At 40.4% G+C, this 21,821-nt stretch overlaps 2 protein-coding genes across 2 annotated transcripts; both read right to left on the bottom strand.

Moving 5' to 3' along the window:
* Window positions 1–14,045: 14,045 nt before the first annotated feature.
* On the bottom strand, window positions 14,046–18,398 carry LOC108247325 (histone H3.3A). The gene is made up of 4 exons (XM_017435360.3): window positions 18,246–18,398; window positions 16,787–16,930; window positions 16,520–16,673; window positions 14,046–15,238 (listed from the first exon to the last, which is right to left on the bottom strand). The coding sequence occupies exons 2-4, from the start codon at window positions 16,912–16,914 to the stop codon at window positions 15,110–15,112; spliced, it is 411 nt and encodes a 136-aa protein (XP_017290849.1). The 5' UTR covers window positions 16,915–16,930; window positions 18,246–18,398; the 3' UTR covers window positions 14,046–15,109.
* Window positions 18,399–18,960: 562 nt separating this feature from the next.
* Window positions 18,961–21,408, bottom strand: LOC108247324 (histone H3.3A). The gene is made up of 4 exons (XM_017435359.3): window positions 21,254–21,408; window positions 20,201–20,344; window positions 19,934–20,087; window positions 18,961–19,849 (listed from the first exon to the last, which is right to left on the bottom strand). Exons 2-4 carry the CDS (start codon window positions 20,326–20,328, stop codon window positions 19,721–19,723), a joined length of 411 nt encoding a protein of 136 aa, XP_017290848.1. The 5' UTR covers window positions 20,329–20,344; window positions 21,254–21,408; the 3' UTR covers window positions 18,961–19,720.
* Window positions 21,409–21,821: the final 413 nt, after the last annotated feature.

A 21,821-nucleotide genomic window follows, 5' to 3' on the forward strand; every position in this document is an offset into this window, starting at 1 on the left:
CCTGTACCTTTGTTAGCATTGTCATGTTTTAGCTTAGTTATCTTGTCATGTTCTGTAACTCTGTCTGTAATTTTGTTCTTGTGTTGTAAAGCACTTTGAGTCGCCTCGTGCTGAAAAGTGCTATATAAATAAATGTACCTACCTACCTACTAGACTCAGCCAACGATAAAGTCAGATTTTTTTTTCACCTTAAAGTTTGATCGACTTGTTTCCTCTCAACTCAAACAGATTAACTAGAGGTTCAAACTTTATTTCTCAGCTTCAGTGTTTTGTTTTTTTGGATTCATGAGGCAATTTTCAACTTGACAAGACATCTTGTGATGTGTTAATCTCTTGTTCCAAATACACACAAAACTAATTTTACAAACAAATCCACCAATAATAGTAAACGTAAAACAAAATGAGGAGGGATAAATCTAGCAAAGTTTGGACTACATGCTCTAAAGTATTTTTATGTTTGTTTTTTTTTTTTTACTTCTACTGGATATCTCACTATCTAATAATATGCATGATTATAAATTAAGAATTTCTTTCTTTTTGTTACTTTAGCCAATAAAACTTACAGCCTTGTCTATATAGACTAAAACCAATTTTGTACTGTAGAAATTCCTCCATCCTTCTATTTTCTTCTGCTTATTCAAACTCAGGTTGATGAGGCAACAGGTTGAGAAGGGGCACTCAGACATCACACCTATCCAGCTCCTCCTGGGGGATCCCAAGGTGTATCCAGGCCAGAAAGGATATATAATGGGTGAAAAAAAGATTCAAAATACATGTTAAGTCAAACAAATGCAGGCTTTATAAAATAATGCTTAATTCTATAGATAAAATTTACATTTTAGAAAACACGTAAAGGAAGTTATCAGCTAGAGTTTTAAGGTAACATGCCAACTAAGAAGGTTTCTCAAAATCACACTTTATTCATCATCATTCTCAAGGTTTTTAACTATCAAAAGTTTGTGTTCCTTACACAGATATGACGGACTTAGAAAGAAGCAGCTGCTGATACAGGGTCCAACAGCCACCTGAAGTCATCAGCATCTGTTGTGTGTCCTTGTATCACAATCAGACCTCATCAGCGCAACAATAGTGTCAGTTCACCTTAAATTAAGCACAGTTATACTTGCTAAAGCCCTCGTTTGTTGTTATTCCAGGTGATGAATTGCACTTATCGTTAAATACGATTTCTAATGCAGCTGAATCACATGGTCCTGCGGCGTAAGCAGGGTTTGAGTGATCTGCAGCTGCTGCTGGTAACAGGATCAGTATTACACTATGAATGGATCAACCAGCACTGTCAGCCTCACTGTCCACTTCTGCTCAGGGCTTTACCGCAGATTACAACTTAACACCTAGTTAATATGTCTAATAGTAAAAGTCAGTGTTTAGAGGCACAGATTAATGATATGTTGGAGTGAAACAGTTGTCAGGATTACAGGAAGTCTTGGCGTTCATTCCCAGGAGGAGTATTGATCACTGATTGGAACCAGAATCCTTATAGGAAGCAGTTTGAATGTCTTAGTGCTGGGATGTTGAGAGTTTACAGAGTCAGATGTGTGTTTGTGCTCCTGCTTGTCCATCCTTCTCTGGTCATCTGCCCTCATGTAGCCCCCTCCCTCCTCTGTGCCACCTCTCCCGGTGTTCCCCCTGGTCTCTCTGTTCCACCTCGCCTCTCAGTTTGTTATTCTTGCTGATCTAATTTGGAGAATGTCCCAAATCCTCTTAGTGTCCTGCTCCCTCAGCGCAACACTAAGTGAATTAGACAGGATTACAGTCTCCCTCTTCCTCCTTCTTGTCCTCTTCCTCTTCATCCTTGCTGTCACTCTCTCCTCATCATCTCCAAACTTGTATGTCTATGTTTCTCTTGGCATGTCTCTTTTCATCGGCAGGATTACAGCCTTCTCCCTCCGCAAATAACAAATTGGTTCTAATACTCCCGCCCAGCGCCGGTGACAGATGCTCTCACAGGCCGAGTCCGTTATGAGACATGAAGCATCGTTAATTAAACTTTGACCTCTAAAAATAAAATAACACTACAGGGGCGGCATTTTCTGTGGATAAAATGCAGAATGTCTTTGCTGAAATTTACTGAAGAAGCCAAAACTAAGTTGTTACAACTAAATGAAGCAGAACACGAGCTTAAAGCTAAAAGAAGCTAAATGCTAGCTGAAAGTCAAAAGCTGTAAAACTGTAGCTAGAAGCTAAAAGTAGAGAACGGTAGCCAAAAAGTAAAAGTAGCATCAGGAGACAACAGTAGAAGAAGCACATTAATGCGTCTTTGAAGGATTTTAGAAGTTTTTGAGTTTTTCAATTGAGAAATTGTTTGTAAATAAAGTTAAACATTTTGAAAAGTATTAAAGTTTCTAAAACCATAAGTCATAACACCTATCCCCTGAATGAGAAGAGCATTTTTGTATATGGATGGCTAATATAGCACAAAGTACACAGAAGTAGGTAGATTGCAACAAACATATAGAAAAAAAAAAGAAACAGGAAAACAGCAGCGTGAATCAGCATTCATACTATAAAAAGATCAAACTCCAGAAATGATGCGACTAAAATCCACCAAAGATCAGCATGTTGTGTTTGCTCTCTCCGTCACTTTCAGTCGGAAATCAGAAAGGAGCAGCTGTGTCACTGCAGGAATCTGAACTTCACATGAACTTCAGGTTGAGGTTTTCTGATCTGATCTGATCTGAGGCCTGGCCCTCACAGCTTCACCCTCATCTCTGCTGGGCCCAGTCCAGGTCAGTTTAGGTTCTGTTCACCAGGACTACAACACTGCTGTTTAACTCAGCTCGCTCCATTTTAAAGATCTCACATACCTTCAAGGAAGGCCTGTTGCCTGCCACCTCTCAGGCCAGAGTTTTAAACTATGATCATCTTATATCAAACATCTTGGTCACACTTTGTTAAGTAAGGTAAATTCTTTCAGCTGCTCCCTCCTTCAGAGGTTGCCACAGCAATTTGGCAATTGTTTTAAACTGGACGCCGGGGGCTTGAACCTACAATCTCAGGATTACAAGACCGCAGCAGCACTGACCACTGAGCTACTGCTGCCCAAACTTTGTTAAATAATGCTTGTTATGTGAGAAAGAATGCGTTGTTACTGCCTCTCAGCTACAACAGCATCAAATTTTAGCTCAATATCTGTAAAACTGACTGAGTTACAGCCATTTTTGTGTTGGCTGATGTTGATTCACTGTGGTGGCCATCTTGAATTGCTTTGACTTTAGTTGTAAGTGCAAATCCAGTGATTACTTTCTGAATGGTTCGTTGTGACGAAGTGAGGCTCTTTCTAATGTTTTTGTACAGAGCCCTGAGATGACTTTTGATGTGAATTGACGCTATATAAATAAACTGAACTGAGATGAAAATCCATCCGCTGACTCGTGAGATATTTTTTTACAAGACAGAAAGACAAATGGACCCCCACACACACAGAGATATGTGTTTCTATCCTTATTAGGGCCTTGTATTGACTTCCATTCATTTATGTAGCATAACCCTGACCTTAACCCTAACCTAAACAATTACATGATTGCCCGCTGCCATAAAAGCCAGGCATTTTTGTAGTGCTGTTTGAAATTTTACTGTGTAATGCCCTAGAAACTGGTAGTGTAGTCAAACTAGTATACAGATGTTCAACACTACGCTACTGCAAACAGACCATAATTTATTGTTGCCTGAGAGGCACAGCAGGCTGGTCACGGCTCATTATTGGGACTCTCTAGACATCTCTAATATGACGTGGCTCATCTCCTCCTCTGTCTGAGTTGTGGGACTGAGAAATGATGGGGAAAAGGTGAACTGATCCCTCATATAAAACGTTTAAGACTGAATGTGAAGCATTTCAAAGACATGCTGTAATTCAAGTATAAAGTTGTGTGGTTTGGTTTTAATGTTTACCACATCCAACTTTAAAATCAGCTGTTCTGTGCAGAAATATATGTTATTGTTGATAATAATTCATAATTTTGACATATTGAAGGCTTTTATATAGCTACAGCTGCAGTGGTTGTGTAAAACAATACAATGAAATAGTGTAAGAAATATCTGTAAAAATAAGCTTTATTTCAGTGCTTTGGGGACAGATTATAATACTTATATTTTCTCAGCCAGAACCAGTGATATTATGGTGTCCATCACTTCAGATTCAGCTCTGTACTCCAACGTATCTTGCTAACGTTTATTTGTGCAACGCCTGACAGTAAATACTGCAGTGAAGAAGTGTTTGAAATGTAAAAACACCAGGCTGTTCCCCATGCCCTATATAGAATATTAAATAGTGACCATGATGTTGTGAGTGAACATTTCAAACACAGCCTAATAGTCTGACTTCCTGCCTGAGCTGCTGACCTTTGACCCTCTGGTTCCGCCACATGTTTGCTCCCTGCTGTTTTCTTCATCTGTCTTACTGTAGACCGAATTCATCTTTCATCTTAGGAAATGATAAGAAATAAATACTAATGTACATGTTTGTTCTGTCCCAGCACTGTATTAGAGCATCCTTCTCTTTGGCTCGCGGTGTTCCCTCCTCTCTCTTTGTCTCTTCACTGTCTCCATCACCTTTTTTCACTCTCTTTCCATCTGTGGACCCACCTCAGCCCCCCTCATCACTCCTCCTTCACTTTCAGTAATTCCAGCGTTGCCTCTCTCTCTCTCTCTCTCTCTCTCTCGCTCACGTAGCTCGCCCTAATCCAGCTCTGACCTCAATCCTGTGATGTAACGGACCATGTGACGTGGCGACGAAGGCAGGGAGAGACAGAAAAGACAAGAGAGACGGAAACTGGGGACGGAAAGTGGGGAAACATGTACTAATCCTCAGTGCTGGAGCCGCAGACCAATCACAAACTGATGGGGACGGGTCGGGGGGGAGGGCTCCATTAAGTTACAAAAATATTAGTCAGACACAGACTGATGCACACACACACACACACACACACACACACACACACACACACTGGTTGAAAACAATAAGACAACATGTTTGTTTCACCTCTCCATGTCAGTTTTTCTGCTGTAAACACAAGTTTGTTTGTGACGGCAGTTTCAAGCTTATAGATATTTACAAGCAGACTTTTAAAAATTATTTATACAATTTGGTTGGAAAGAAACATTATTTTGTGCATATCAAAACAAAAGTGGATATTTTTTATGTATATGTGCGTGTATATAATATATATAAGACTAAGTGGTAATTAGCTAAAAATGCTGATAAGAAATGTAAATCAAAATAGATTTTAATTTATAAGAGGTAGAGTCCTTGAAGGAATGCCTATTGCCTCCTGCCTTTCTTGCCAGAGTTTTAGACTAAAATGAGAAATGATGAAGGATGACTCTTAGCTACTACAACATCAAATTTTGGGTCAATATTTGAATTTTTTGTGTTGGCTAAGGTTAATGATGGCCATCTGGAGTTGGGCTGACAACAAAGGTGAATCACTTGTGGATGTAAAGCCAGTAGTTAGTTTTTTGAGAGTTTCATCAAAATCCGCCCAGTAGTTTATGAGATATTTTGAGGTTAATGCCAAGATTTTCAGCAAAGATGTCATGCAATGTGATGCACTCAAAGTATGTCCTGAGGACGATGCTCAACTACAACCAAACCAAATTCTAGGTTAATATCTGTAAAATTGGCTGACTTATAGCCATTTTTATGTTTTCTAAAGTTGCTTTGCTGTGGTGGCCATTGTGAATAGGTTTAATTCCAAAAGTTAATCAGCTGTATATGTGTATATCTAATGATTATTTTCAGGGCGTTTCAATAAAATCTGTTCGGTGATTCATGAAATATTTTGCTAACAGCATAAACAAATGCTTAAGCACGCACAAACACACAGGCAAACCCATTATCTCTTCACCTTTGCCTTCAGCTGTGGCAAATAATTTGTCTATTTTTTAACATCCTACCAGTAAATCAACATTATAGTTAAATATAACCTCTCACGCACATAAAGATTGTTTATGGTTCAACTTTATTAGTTAAAATAAATATATTCACCTAAAAGCACTTGACAGAATATTTCTCATTGAGAGGAATTTGCTAACCAGTTGTTGATTAGTGAAGTAAGTTCTAAAAAAATTATATAAAACCCATTTAACCACAGTAACAGAACTCTGTAATAAGCATTAAAAAAAATAAAACAGAAATAATTGAGCAAGACTTAGCAAAGGTTTTTCTGCATTGATCATGTGGTTTGGGAGCTAAGTTGTATTTCTTTTGGCAAATTTCAGAATATTTCAGACATTTTGGAGTAGTGTTCTATGAAAAAAACAATTATTATCTTACCTGTTGAAGATAGCTCTTTGTATGGCTTCAGTTTAAAGAAACAAAGGGTAATCCTGCCTAAATTGATGAGCTAACAGCTAGTCCGAGTGGGGCCAAGACCAAGGTGGATCGCTGCCATCTTCAAACAACTCCAGTCTCAAAAACATTATAACAGTTTATGTCAACTGCATTTTATAAACCTTTACATGATTTTCAGCTTCACAATACACGGCTATTTATACAGATTAGTCAGTTTCAAGCACACATAGTGGCAGCAGCAGCTAGCTGTAGCTCTTCTGGTGCAGCTTGGAGTATGTCTGGGGGAAATCTTGTAATAATTTTGCTGAAATTGCAGTCCTGACCTCAACCCAACGGAACCCTTGGGTGTGCTGTTTGTTTCAGAGAGACTGGTGAGCATGAGGAGGAGGTGTCAGGCTGTTGTTGCTGTGTATGGTTCTTCCACATGCCTCTGAGGCCCCTGTTTCTTAAATAAATAACCTGTTAAATTGCCCGTATGTCTTGTTTTTTTCAGACTTCAATCATCTAATCCAATAATCAACACGAAACAAGAGTCGTTAGCAGAATAAGCTGTTTATCACTGGCAGAGATCAGGTAGTGGGAGTAACCCACATACTCAACTCTGCTGCTCAACCCACAAATGCATTTTCTTAACAAATATGGCCCCATTTAGGGGAAATAAAGAAGCTTTCCAACTGTACAAGATTTATTACCAAGAAGCATTTTTACAACAAAGAAAAAATCAACCAAACACACATTTCTTTACGTTTTGTGCTAACTTTAATACTTCCTTGTAAAATAAAAGTGTTATGTTTAAAGTTTACTGTTGTTAAGTTTAAAGGTCACAAAATATGAACACCTGTCATTAACTCGCTCTTTTGAATGCGTTTGCACACAACATCTGTAGTTTGTACCATGCTGCCACAGTGGTGTGACATTATCGTATAAATGTGTCACAAAGTGATTTGAAAGGCATCACAGAACGACAGGGTTGTTGCTCCCAGCATCTTTCCAGCGTCCATCAATCTTCCCAGCTTAAACCAGAAGCTCCAGTTCTTGTTAAACAGTGTGTAGCTGCACTGAGTCCTGCGGCTTTGCTCGCGCACTAACAGGTTGTCCTAAAGGCCGAACATGGCTAATCCCTGGGAGCGGTTCCAAACTTCCCCCATCTTTGAGTTCCTCGGCCCACCACCCCCACTCACCTCATCTGTGCTTCGCTACAGTGACCTCAGAGGGCCGTTCCTCCAGGCTGAACCCAGCCATCTCCTGCCGAGCATACCACCTGAACTTGGCCTGTTTACTGAACGAAGTCAGGTTAATTTCATGCTGAGTTTGTGTTTTTTTGTCTAATTGTGTCACATTCCCTTTATGTTCTGATCAATTGGATTTAAAGTTATATCCATTTGTTTCAACTCGTTAAAACTGATTCTTGCTTTTTTAAAAAGTTTAACACCAGTAAAACCTCTGAAAAGGTGGTAGAACCTCATTTACACAGACAAGACTGCTGTAAGGCCAATCTAGCAGGTGGTCCAGTTAGTTTGGAAACACGCTCAAAAGTCATCGAGCAGCTATCAGATACTGTATGTAGAACAGGAGGTGAAGTTATCAAGATTCAAATCTGTTTTTTTTTCTCTGTGATCACTACAGTCATAACTTTTTACCTCTGATGGAAACAGAATTATGCTGTAAGATGCAGTCACGTGTTAACACTTGTAATGAGACCTTGTTTTTTAAAGATTGTGAACGCCTTTACAGCTCACCGAAGGAGCTTTTTGTCTCGTAAATATGGTAAAACTGCAGTGGAAGAACTAATGGCCGGATCACCATTTCAAGTTAAAGGGCTACTTTAGCCATTTGAAGTGAGATTTTGTGGAAATGTTATGAACAGTTAGCATCTTAGCAGTTAGCTCTTTGAATGACCAGTTTGGAGAAACTGTGTTTAATTCTGGTGGTAATGATGAGCTAAAGGCTAGTCCAAGGCCAAAGTGGATTACTGTTATCTCAAAACAACTTCAATTTCTAAAATTTCATGGTGGTTCTTGTGACGCTATTTCATAAACCATTACCCCATCATCAGTTTTGCATTGCATGGCGACTGCATGGTGATTTTGAGGATTGGAGCAGGTTTTAAGGCGGCAAAACTAGTTTTGAAAGTGTTTGATTGGATGAGCTGCTATTAACGTGTTAACAAGGTTCAAGTGAACCCCCTTCCAAAGTGGAGAGCTGTCGGATTAAAACCCCTCCAATCTTCAAAGGTTTGTCGCAATTCATGGAAAATTAACATGGGTGTACAGATCTGTGAAATGATGTTCTCGTGAACCAATGTGAAATTTTGGAGACTGAAGCTGCTCAAAGGTGGCAGCGATCCACTTTGGTCTTGGTCCTGTCAAAAGTAAACTCTAAACTGAGGCTGTTCAAAGAGCCATCTACAACAGGTAGGATTTTAATTTACACAGAACACTACCTCAAAATGGACAAAACCTTCCTTTAAGGTGGAATCTCACTGAAGCTGTCTGTTAGAGAGTAGTTGGCAACTTAAAATTGCAAGAAAACTGGCAAAATTTAATTTGCAGTCTTGCTGAATTGGGAGTATTTGCAGGGAAGTGACCGTGTAATTGTCTAGCTGCGTTTTGACCCACCAAACTTTGAAAATCAAGGCCTGTCTTTATCCACTGAAATACTACCTTTAAGGTGGATCGGCTCACATTTGACCTATCTATGCTCCTCCACCTTAACTGCAATGAAATCCAACTTGTGTGTCACCCTTGACCCCCTACCATCCACCTGCCATTTACATCTGTCCCTCCTCTTCCTCCTTCTGTCCCTCTCTGCTTTGCGACCCCCACCCCACAACACCACCATTCAATCACACACACACACACACACACACACACACACACACACACGCGCACACACAAATACAGTACCAGTTGTGTTCTAATCTAGGGTTGTCCTGCCCCCCATACCCTCCTCCAACACGTGCCCGCACACACACACACACGCACACACATACACACACACCTCTCCTCCTCAGCCGCCCCCACTCCTCTCCTCACCCTCCCTCCACCCGTACCCCACCCCTCCATCCCAATCCCAGCACTGTGTTAATCTGGTGCTGGTCTGACGGTCAGCACTTTGAGCGGCAGACAGACAGATTGGCTGTAATCCCCTGAGTGCCACAGATGGAGCGGCACTATGCAGACCTTGGGGAAGGTGAACGCACTGTGGTCTACACACACACACACACATGCGCATGTATGTACACACAATGACACACATAGACAAAGACATACAATTAGAGGAAAATAAACTATGTAGATTCGTCTTCCATTGGACAGTCAGAGTCCATTACAGGCAGAGAGCTGATAATCTGTGGCTGCAGCCTCATGAGACGCTCCTTCACCAGCAAACACACACACACACACACACTGGAAGGTTTCTGCTGAACTAAAACACACAGAAAACAAGAGGCGTGTGATTGTCTACTTTACACATTTTAAAACTCTGGTGTTAGTTTACTAAACCAAAACCATTGTGGAAAATGTATTTTTAGATGTTCCACTCGGCACCAGATATCTAACTACTAATTTCTGAACCACTGCTTGTAACCCTGCTGGAGAACTAACTTGGACTTTGTACATGTTTTTAATCCCAACAAGGAAATTCATTTGTGTATAACTGACTTGTGTACAACCTTTTTTGAGTGTAAGACCCATAGAAATGTTACCAAGCAGAAATAAATCTGCACATTTTTCTTCCAACGAGCACCTAGTCTTAAACCGCTTCAAGGAGGATTGCTTTTGCAGGTATTGAAGGATAATTTAAAAGATATCGGAGTGATGAAATTTTTATTATGTGGCAAAAACAGCCACAGTAGTTTGACTGCGCAAATGATGAAAAATAAACAGAACTGAAGTTTCAAATGTTTCCACCGCTTAAAGTCAAAGTTTCATTGATGTAAACCACGAATGAATGAAACATTTTGTGGCTCATTAAACCGGTGGTGTTGTCGATCGGAATGACACCCCTCCTCTGTGAGATGTTTGTGGGTGTATGTGTTTTTGTGAAGTCTATTCAAAACAACAGGATTATGTCAGGATTCCAGCCTGTTCCAGGCTTTCCCCTCCACTATCTTGTCTTTCAGGTTTTTGTCCACCAGGCTGATTGCTGCAGCTGCAGCACCGAGCTGTGACTGATCTGGGCTGATTGGTACCCCTATGTAAGGCTCAGCTGAACCACTATTCCTCGTTGGACCGTTAGCGTCACTCTGTGAAGTTCACAGTCAGCCTCTTGAGTAAATGTTGTATTTTGCTTGCTGCTTCTGGTAAGTGCTCATCATGTAATCCTCCAAGTGTCCTGCCTTCATCTTCCGAGCTTCCTTTCGGGAATGTCCTCCGAACTCCCGGAAACCTGCGAAAGAAGAGAAGTTAAAACCCTCCCAACTTTCAACAGATCCATTGTTGTTGCATTAGCCTCTGAAAACATTACTAACCTCCACTTTGTTCCTTCCCACAGACATCATGACTTTCCACTTCTGTTTCCCTACAAATAAAAATACTTTTTCTGACCTGTGTTTCCTGTGGGCTCTTGGTCTCAGCTTTTCTGAACCCTGAGATTAATAACGATCACTATGACAGAATTAAGGCTGGTGTTTGATGAGATGCTTGTTTTTCAGAGTGTTTGTTTCATTGTAATGAGTGAAGCTAAGGCCACAGTATGGGTGCGTCTGTGTGTGTGTGCTTATTTCACTGACATGAATATGGCTGAGGGCATGGATTTACCTCTTTTAATCAAGGAAGTAGACGAATGAAAGGAAACACAGATGAGGGGAACGATGAGGCACAGACCCAGAGAGCGATATTAATTGTAACGCCAGAAGCCTCACATCGCCCTGTGTCTCTGTTCCAGTAGAAGTGGAAGACAGTAGAACATATGTACAGTTCTAACAAAGACTAGAACATTTCTGAAGTGGTTTTGATGGGTGCTGCCTGAAACTCCAACATCCGCAGCCTTTCTCCTCTGAAGCCCAATAAGAATCAGGGGCAGAATGTAGACTTTTAGATGTATGATTTGTAAAGGAAGAGTAAAGAGAGACAAGAGCAAAAGAATGTTAAAGGGACAGTCTGGTCATTTTTGAAGTGACGTTCCACCCATCAGTAGTTAGTACCTTATCAGCTGTGACATCAGTCACAGAGCAGGGAGAGTGGAAAAAAGGGCAAAGGTCTTAGTCCAGGCTAAAGGCAGAACATCCCTTTAAAGCTACTGGCAGTGGCTCATTGGAGTCACCATGGTAACCACCCATCTGTGTCTTTCTCTCTGACAGCACTCCTAATGACACAGGCAGACAAGCAGGCATACGGTAAGTTCTATTATAAATTAAAGCGGCAGAAGGTTCAAACGTGTACGTATGACAAGTTAGACCCTTCACTCGGTCAAGGGGAGTTCGGGTGTGTCCAATGTCTATTTTCTGGGAGCGTTTGAGGGAGAACTGCAGCCCAATTGCAAGGAGAGAAACAAGACAAAAATGTCTCAGTTTTGATGTAAAGACTGTATAAAAAGGGTCTCAAACTCAACTTACCTGTGGGACACTGGAGGTAGAGTGTTGGTGAAGCTGGGCCTCATCAGGCATTCCACAAAAAAAAAGTACAATCAATCCAATTTTCTCAATCTTTACTAATAACAATTCAGAACATGCAGAACATGAACACTTCTTCAGAACATAGGTTTCTTATACTTCTTCCTACTCCTTGCTGCCAGTGACTTCCTCTTACACAGCTGATATACGTATTAATATTCCATCTCCCACTTTTCCTGAAATTGCAGGTTTTTCTGGAGCTGGGTGATAAAAACGTCCTTGCACTGAGTGACAGGATATATTTCCCCTCCAATCGGTGACAGTCCTGATACATGTTTCAAGTGACCAATGTTGCTAATTCGTGTTGTCAAGAGCCTGAGCTACGGTAGCCCACAAGTGCTAAAAATATGAAACGCTCAGACTCACACAGCTGCATGTGAGGAAAAAATGTGTGGGCTGCAGTAACACCAAGCTTTGATTTCAGGTAGGGGGCCACAAAATATCGGTCTGTAGGCCGCAACTGGCCCCCGGGCCGTGAGGTTGAGACACCTGCTGTATAAGAAGGGTCAAATTTCTGGAAACAACAAAAAACAATTGTTTGCAATAATTTAGGATTGTTAGACAGCTCCAAAGTTGAAGTGTGTGAGATCATCAAACTGTAAGCTGAACATTAGGAGGTAAAATCTTCAAAAACCAGAAATCACGTTGTGTAAAAAAAAGGATATGAAGCTGCTGGTTCAGTCATATAAAGTCCACGTTTTTGTGACCCATTTAAACTTTGAACGCTGTTATTTTTTTGTGAAGAATGTCTGAGCTGTACAGCTCCAAAGAGGGCTGCGTTTTTCACTGGTTTCACCAAAATCCCATTGTTGTCCATGTTGTCACTTTCTGCAGTTTTTACAAAAGATTTCTCTAAGTCATGCAATAACCTGTCACTAAAGCTCATAGCACACTATTCCATGTTTTCCACATTTTGATGTACTTTTTGCGCAGGTTTTTTCCAAACCTGAGGGAGGAGTAGCAAATCAAAAATTATGATGGAAGCAGAAGAATAATGGGTGAATAGTAATAAGGATACTTTACACCCTTTATAAGTAACAGCCAACATTTTAGGAAACAAAAATATGACAGATTCCATTATTATAGTGTTTATCATGCGTTTCTGGACCTTTAATATAATCCACTACAGTATGATAAATCTCTTATACTTTATAAATTTAACTTTCAGACCATAGTGTCAAATATGTACAGATCTATGGGCAGCAAGGGAACTAAGAGAGGAGGTAAATATTTACCTGCGTTTTACTGCCATCTACTGGTGTCACTGGCTTCAGTTTAGGCCCCAAAAAATCATACAAAGTTTTACTGCTTAAACATATTGGTATTTAAACATTTAAAGGCTTTTAACCCTCTTCAAGCCCAAAAAAGACAGAGAGATAGAGAGAGATAGAGAAGTCCTTGTAACTTCAGGTCAATTTGACCTGGAGGCCACGGGACGGTTTAAAGTCAAAATCCGGTGAGACAAGTTTGACTTTCCCTTCGATTCCTAACTGTAAAGTGATCATGTTGAGTATCGGCAACCAGAAGTGAAATGGAGAACTAACATTAGATTATTAGTGGCTTGGTGAATGTTATAATCATCTGTAATTACGTAATGAAGACCTTCAGCTGGAAGTTTATTTTAGCGCTCTTTAAGGTGAATCGGTGTGATTTAAATGAGCACTGAAGGCCTAATGGGTTTACTGAAGTTAATTTTCTCTCCTCCTGAAGCCACAGAAACAAGTCCTTTATCATCCTGTTACCATTTAAATCTATTTGACTCTTTAGCAGTGATTTTTTACAATATGTAATGTAAGAAAAGTAGGTGTACAGTGTGCACTTCAGACACAGGGGAGTGTGTAACATCCATTTATTACCACCTTATATGACAAACCTGGAAATTACAAACATTGTTTAACTGAAACATTTTATTCAACATTTCAAAAAAGAAAAAAAAAAGTAAAAAAAGAAAACAAAAAAAGAAAATTAAATCGGAAAATAAAAGAGTAAAGGGTGAGAATTTAACCTGAGAAACGGTGTACAGATGATCAGCTGTTTTAGAGGATAAAATAGAAGCACGGGGGGTTATTAAAAAAAAGATTAATATTATCAGTTGTGTCACACTAATTTAGGACACATTTCACTCCATTATTTTGCTTTTTTTTTTTTTTTAGAAAAAGAATTTTTTTTTTTAGACTGAGAACTTTTGGTTTAAGAGAATATTACAAACCTTTACTATAAAAAGGTCTTATTTTAAAAAAAGAGTTGCTGCTACTAAAAATATCTGACCCCATTCTGCTTTGGCTTTAAAAAGAAAAGAGCAAATTTACACAAAACCAATTAGAATGACACAAAAACAGTAAGCTCGAACCCTTCGGCGCATCAGCAAACGAGCGCCAAGAGGATCGAACTTTGGTGTCAGGACGAGTCAGTAGCACAACATTTTAGTAGAAAACGTTCTTTAAGTCGGCCTTTTTGTTCTGTTTTAATCCGATTCATCCCCCCATATCTGCCACCCACAAACAGTCTGAGGTAAGAAAGAAAACGCATGGGTGAGACCTATTTAAAAAGAAAAAAAAAACCTAACATGATGGAACACATAATGCTCTATAACTGCTGATGGACTGTATATAATTTACTGAGGTGATCAGAGCCAACACTCATGCAGACACATACGGGTGATAGAGGGGGGAGAACGCCCTGCCTCAAATGGTTCTGCTCTTCTCTGAAGGATGGCAGATGGCGAGAAGCGGGAGAAGAGGAGCGGGCAAGTTCTTCTAGCACCCTGCTGCAGAGAGGACATCCCCAGCAGAAAAATACGCCCCCTCCATCTTCTGCTGTTCGCCTCTCCAAAAATCTGCATCGTTAGAGTCCACGTGTTCACAGACTATCAACTCTCTCAGAGTCACAAACGGTGCAAACAGGGGAACGTGTGCTTGAGGAGGTTCCATCACCACAGAGTCGGTACATGCACGAAACGAGAGAGAGAGAGCAAGAGAAAGAGAGAGAGTACCCTAAAAGTCTGCTGCTGAGAGCACTAAGAAAACACAACTATACACTTTCATTATAATATAATCAGCTTTCTTCTACACACTACTAAACACAGGGAGGGAGGGGGCCGGGCTGAGGTTTGTGAGGGGCAGGGGGACGGAGAGATAGAATAGAGGAGGAAGAGGCGAGAAGGAGGAAAATGAAGAGGGAGAGGTTTAAGCGCGCTCTCCGCGGATGCGGCGGGCCAGCTGGATGTCTTTGGGCATGATGGTGACACGCTTGGCGTGGATGGCGCACAGGTTGGTGTCCTCAAAGAGCCCCACCAGGTAGGCCTCGCTGGCCTCCTGCGGGCGTGCAAAAAGAGAAACAGATCAGTTTGGACAAAATGACGGACTTGGTCTTTATCATCATCTCAGCTGTGACCTTTTAATAACAGAATATTTTGATGAACACTTTTTAAAACTAAGATGAAAATGAACCTAGTGATGGGCAAATGATATGGAGGCTTCAGGGATTGTGTTGATTTGCCTGAAGCACAGCGATTTGAACCACGGTGTGGAGTTTGTTTCAAAACACCACCGTCACCTGCTTTACTTCGTGCTTCATTGGTTTATTTTGAAGCATTTTATTAGCTCAGAGCATTTGAATCAAGCTTTATAAATGGTTTATATTCGGGACAGAAGTAGCTCAGTGGTCAGTGCTGCAGTCTTGTAAACTTTGAACCCAGGCTGAATCAGAAACAGCAGCTGCCAAAAAACAATTAACAAATCTTTGGTGTAAGAGCCCTGCATAAGGGAGCAGCCAAAAAAAATCTCTAATTTATATTTATTTTTTGGTTTAATCTGAAATGTTTTTAGTGTATGGGTGAGTGTGTTTGCTTATTAGGATTTTTTTTTCAAAACAAATGTGTGACTCTTTTTAAGAAAGTCTTTCTGGTGGATCATCTAAGGTCTTCTAACAACTAGTGTATAATTCATTTTAATATATAACAAGGATGTAATCATTAATTAGTATAAATGAACATAAAAATCAGATTAAAATGACCACACAGACTTTCCTCAACTCTTTAGTGCTAAAATGAGATTGAAACTAGCTATGGCTTTATTTAGCCACCAGATGTCGCTGTTCTCGGTCCGACTGAAGCCTTGGAGCATTGAATGTTTTTGACACAATAAGAAGAGCCTCTGAGCTTAATGAGGCTTCACCTGCCCATTTATTTTTACACATAAAACACCTGTCACTTTACTCACTGGAGATCCCTGTGCTGCAGTTCTTGGGATCTTGAGTTTGTTCACATAATTCTGTTTTCATTTTATTTTTCCCTTTGTCGTTGTTTTGGTTTTATCTGTTTGTTATTTTTCAGGTTAAGAATCAAAATGCAAAACTTAATCTTAACAACTCAAGAGCTCACTTGATTTCCCTTTAGTTTCTCAGGTTTCGTTTTGCTTCTAATACAACAGATTTTATTTTATAGGTAGATTTTAGGCTTTTTTTCTTCAGTTTAAAACTCACCAGCATCTTCCTGGGCTAAATGTTAAGGACGACTATTTTCAGACACACACCCTTCTAAAAAGCTCCGGGAACAACTAAGGACACTCACAGAGACCATCCTGTGTAACACTGACCTGCAGAGCCCCGATGGCTGCGCTCTGGAAGCGCAGGTCGGTCTTGAAGTCCTGGGCGATCTCTCTCACCAGACGCTGGAAGGGCAGCTTGCGGATCAGAAGCTCAGTGGACTTCTGGTAACGACGGATCTCACGCAGAGCCACGGTACCGGGCCTTTAGGAAACAAAGGAAAATACATTTGAAAAACACTGGACGAGCAGAGCTGGGTTGTTAACACAAAAGATGAGTGAAAATATGACTCTGGGAGCTGTTTGTGTCTGTGTCACCTGTAGCGATGGGGCTTCTTGACGCCACCAGTGGAAGGAGCACTTTTACGTGCTGCCTTTGTGGCCAGCTGCTTACGTGGAGCTTTGCCTCCAGTGGACTTACGGGCGGTCTGCTTGGTACGGGCCATGGCTGTTTCAAATCACCTGCAAGCAAAAAAAGTCTGGATCAGCTGAGAAAGACAAGGTTAGGAAAGGAATTATTTTATCACATTCGGGTTCACGTGACTTTTCTCAGATACTAACAGGCTTTTTCAGCCAGATTCAGATTCTTTAACTTTTAAGAGTTATACCCATCAGAAATGATAAAAAGATGATAATAAAACTTAAAAATGTAATTAGGCTGGGCTCTTTCCGCTTATAAAACTATAAAACATCTCAGTAAATCCTGTATACTTATATGTAAGAGCCCAAACACACTTTCTCCCAGATTGCAGCAATGCTTCCTTTCAAAAGTCCAAGAGGAAACAATAGGTATAATATATATTTTCTAAATTTATTAAATGTCATATTTTGTAAAGTCAGTGAGTGAACATTAAAAAACTTGATTGTGAATTTTGTCGAAGCAAAAATTCAAAGTGGATGTCTAATTTATTGCACTATATTTGTCATGCAGACTCGAAAACAGAAACTATTAAGTTTTGCTGCAAAAATAATGCAAATATTGTGTTATTATTGTTATTTTTGTACGTCAAATACTAGATTTACGTCAATTATAGACGTAATGAGAACGACACTTCCTCAATAATAATCATTTTAACGTCTCAAAAACCTTTATTATTAAACAGGTTATAAAATAAACTTAAAAACCGAGCCGGCAACTTACGCGTTACGTTAATTTTTGTGTAAGTAAACAAACAGAATAACTCCTGATAACGATCTACCCAAGAAACGTCAATCAAGAAGAAGTTGTGATACTATTGGCTACTAGGCCAAACGAATATAAAAATAATAATCTCTGAGCCAATCAGCACGCAGAATGTACAAAGTGGGCGGGCTGTATAGCAGCTCGCCACTGTTGCTAGGCCCGCCCAGCTCGCTCTGATGATGGCGGCGGTTTGATGCGCAAACGGGATAAAGACCCAGGGCAGTGGGGCGAACGAGTAGCGCACAAACAACTTCAATTTAACAAACAACCGCTGTCCCAGCGAACTGGAAACCTACACAACAACACAGAGGACATTTCACAGGAGTTAAAGATACGAACAGAAGAGCCAAACGGGCCCGAACAGTGCCGTATAACTGAGCTAAAGCGGCGCATAATTTGAAAGTGAATTTTCGCTTCTCCGAGCAGCTGCGGAGAGAAGACTGCGTTTCACCTCCGCTTCGACAACCTTGTAATTACACACGCGACAAAACGAGAGCTTTGTCGGAGCAAAGACGGCGCGAATTTGTCCGAATGACATTTAAAAAAATAAAAAGTTTATTCGCGGGTGCACACGGACGCGGTCGAGGGGCTTACCGAGGGTAAAACTGAGAATAAGTCGTCAGCGACGTTTCGCTGGTCTGTTTTTGTTCTTCGTTTCCCACAATGAAGCGGCAGCGTCCAGCGGGAAAATGGCCGCCGCGTCAATCATGTGTCCGTGAATGCAACACGGCTCACAGCACCGTGGAGCCCAGCGTGACACGGGAGGGCCGCTCCGGGGTCACGGAGCTGCTTTAGCCTCGATTATTACAGCTCTAAATAGTCGGTGCGAAGGTTTAATTACTTTCACCGAATAAACGGAGGAGCCGCGGCTGCTCGGAGCAGGAAATGAAAGCTTTTAAAGTTTGTACAACTCAGGAAAACCTGAAGTTACAGGCCAGGAAAAGACTAATATTTAGTCAAAATTATCTTATTTGGAAACTACTCTGTCATTTATAGGCAATTCTGATTACAGAGATTATTTAATATTAACTATTTTTGTACACAAAACTAAAACTGACTATTTTTTTTACTTATTTATTTTGGACCTAAATTTAGTTTTCTTGTATAAATATAAACATTTTGATTGTTTCCCCCTTGTTGTGCATCGTAATAGGCTTTGAAAATGCTTTGTGTTGTCTTATGTGCCTTTGGGGCCACTGTAAAATAATAAATGTTAAATAAAAAGGTCCAAAACTATTTTTAATGACATGTTTCTTTAACAAGAACCTTTGGAAGTGCAGGGTTTCCTCCTCATTTACTCACACAGCTCTTTTTATCCACAAGAATCTGTTTATTATGCCTGAATGTGAAGTCAAAAGTACAAATATTTTGCTTTTAAAAATGAAAACATGAAATCAAAAACACAGTAGAAAAAAATAGGTTATTATATCAACCTGAGAGAGGGGAAAAAACAAATCATTACCTGGACTGAATACCATGGCTGTAAATGAAAACATGATTAACACAGGTCTGCTACATCTATGCCGCTTGAAGTCCGTCGAGCCATGCAGAGCCATCACGGTCCGATGGCGTTTCCAACTAACAACCAGAACCAAACCTCTCTGTTTTGATACATAGAACAGTAACAGTAGAAATACACCATTGTTGTAAAAAAAAACTAAACAAAATTGTACTTTTACAACAAATTCCCATTTCAAAAGAAAGAAAATCAAGACTTAAATCAACATTATATCAATTTGCGCATTCTTAGATGAAAACGTTAACCCTAATGCTGACTCCTATGCCCAGTTCCCCTCTAAAAACACCTTATTCATCGAGGTAACAAGGTATTCCTGTGTGTTTACTAATTAGGACTGATGAGTGTGACTGATTCAAAGTTTGAAACGCACATGAAGACACTGCTATGGAAAATCCGCTACTAGTAGCACCATAGAAGACATAATCACACATTTACGGTTATCACAATCATATGATATATATATTTATATGTATCTAGAACCTCAAACCAAACTACTAAGTATAGAAGAAGGAGAAACCAGAAGACAGCTTGTCGTAAGTCAGAAAATCTTTTAAGCACGCTCTCCGCGGATGCGGCGGGCCAGCTGGATGTCTTTGGGCATGATGGTGACACGCTTGGCGTGGATGGCGCACAGGTTGGTGTCCTCAAAGAGCCCCACCAGGTAGGCCTCGCTGGCCTCCTGCAGACGACACAACATTTGACATTTAGTGTACATAATGACACGCTGACGGATATTAGGCCGTCCTCAGTGAGCGCCACTGACCTGCAGAGCCCCGATGGCTGCGCTCTGGAAGCGCAGGTCGGTCTTGAAGTCCTGGGCGATCTCTCTCACCAGACGCTGGAAGGGCAGCTTGCGGATCAGAAGCTCAGTGGACTTCTGGTAACGACGGATCTCACGCAGAGCCACGGTACCGGGCCTTTAGGAAACAAAGGAAAATACATTTGAAAAACACTGGACGAGCAGAGCTGGGTTGTTAACACAAAAGATGAGTGAAAATATGACTCTGGGAGCTGTTTGTGTCTGTGTCACCTGTAGCGATGGGGCTTCTTGACGCCACCAGTGGAAGGAGCACTTTTACGTGCTGCCTTTGTGGCCAGCTGCTTACGTGGAGCTTTGCCTCCAGTGGACTTACGGGCGGTCTGCTTGGTACGGGCCATGGCTGTTTCAAATCACCTGCAAGCAAATAAAGTCTGCTTCAGATAGGCAAGTTTTACTTTCAGCAGCATAAACTACATGAAGTGAAGAATGAAACCCAATATAATCTTTATTTCTTTTTTTATGTCAGTATAAAATATCTTAATTTAGTTAAATTAATAGGAAAACAAATAAATAAGTGCATGTGAAGCTACTGATTTTGAATACACAACGCAGCTTATGTAATGGCTGTGAGGAAAATGACAGCATTACCATCCAATAAGAGCATGGCTCTAATCAAGTAAGCCAATCAGATTTTGTATACGGGCACATGGGGCGGGATGCTGTAAACCTGTCGACCAATCACAACACGAGATTCACCTTACAAACCACGCCCCATGCGTACTCAACGGGGGTTTGTTCGTTTCTTCATACTCGGCACCCCGGTTGCGAGCAGGTCCTGTTCAACTCGAGTAGAATTAGCTATTTTAACGAAAAACGAAGTGACCCCGCCCGCGCCGGCTGCCCGCTATCAGCAAACCAACGCACCCGACGCCAATGGCTGGCTGCTGGCTCGAAGAATGTAAACGGGAAGAAAAAATCGTTGTCGCCTAACGAAGAGGTGGACGATAAAAACGACGAAAGAATATAAAAACTACGACATATTAATGGGATAAGATTTTTGAAGACGACGCTAGACACATCAGGGAATCAGTTGGCGAACAATATTTTGTCAGATGACCCCTCAGTTTAGGCGCATTTTCGAGTCAAATTCAAGCAAGATCACAAGTGCCTGTCTCAGGTCCCTGACTCCCCGAGCAGGCAGATAATAGCTCGACTGCTCTGCGTTTTCTTTTCCGTCGACAATAAACGAAAAATATCCAACATTTATGAACTAACATAACACTAAATGGAAGAGTAGAGGTTTATTCAAATAATGATACGTACCTTGGAAAACTTAATTAAAGATTTAGGCTGAAAATGCGAATTTAGTCTTCAGTCTGTAAAGCGTTGTGTTCTCGCAATAAAACGAAGGGAGGAAGAAAAAAAAGAAAATCATCAAAGGAAAGCAAGAAGGGACTCGTTACCCATGATGCACCGGGACTAACAGAGCTTTAACAAGAAAAACATAACTAAGAAGCGCTAAAGTGGACACGATCTAATGTCCAGCGAGTTTTTATAATTTTAGATTTGTCATTATTTTATTATTTGAACTTTTTTTGTTTATTGAAATTGCACTTTACAGCAGAAATAACTAAAAACTAATTCACGACACGGATTTGAGAGTCACTGGAAAAGAGTGTTTTAGTTTTTAAAGCAAAATTTGCAGTTTAGAAAATATTAATTTAATTTTGCACCAATTTAATGTTAACGCAACAAATGATATGTTTAAATGTTGGTATTTACGCCAACTGCATGAAATGTTTGCTGCTGTAAGTTATTGTTTAAAATTTTAATAAATAATTGCTCAATTAAAATAAATAAAGATAAATTATATATTTTTTATTATTAATCA

The sequence above is a fragment of the Kryptolebias marmoratus genome, linkage group LG2 (assembly GCF_001649575.2).
Source record: "Kryptolebias marmoratus isolate JLee-2015 linkage group LG2, ASM164957v2, whole genome shotgun sequence".
NCBI classification, from domain to species: Eukaryota; Metazoa; Chordata; class Actinopteri; order Cyprinodontiformes; family Rivulidae; genus Kryptolebias; species Kryptolebias marmoratus.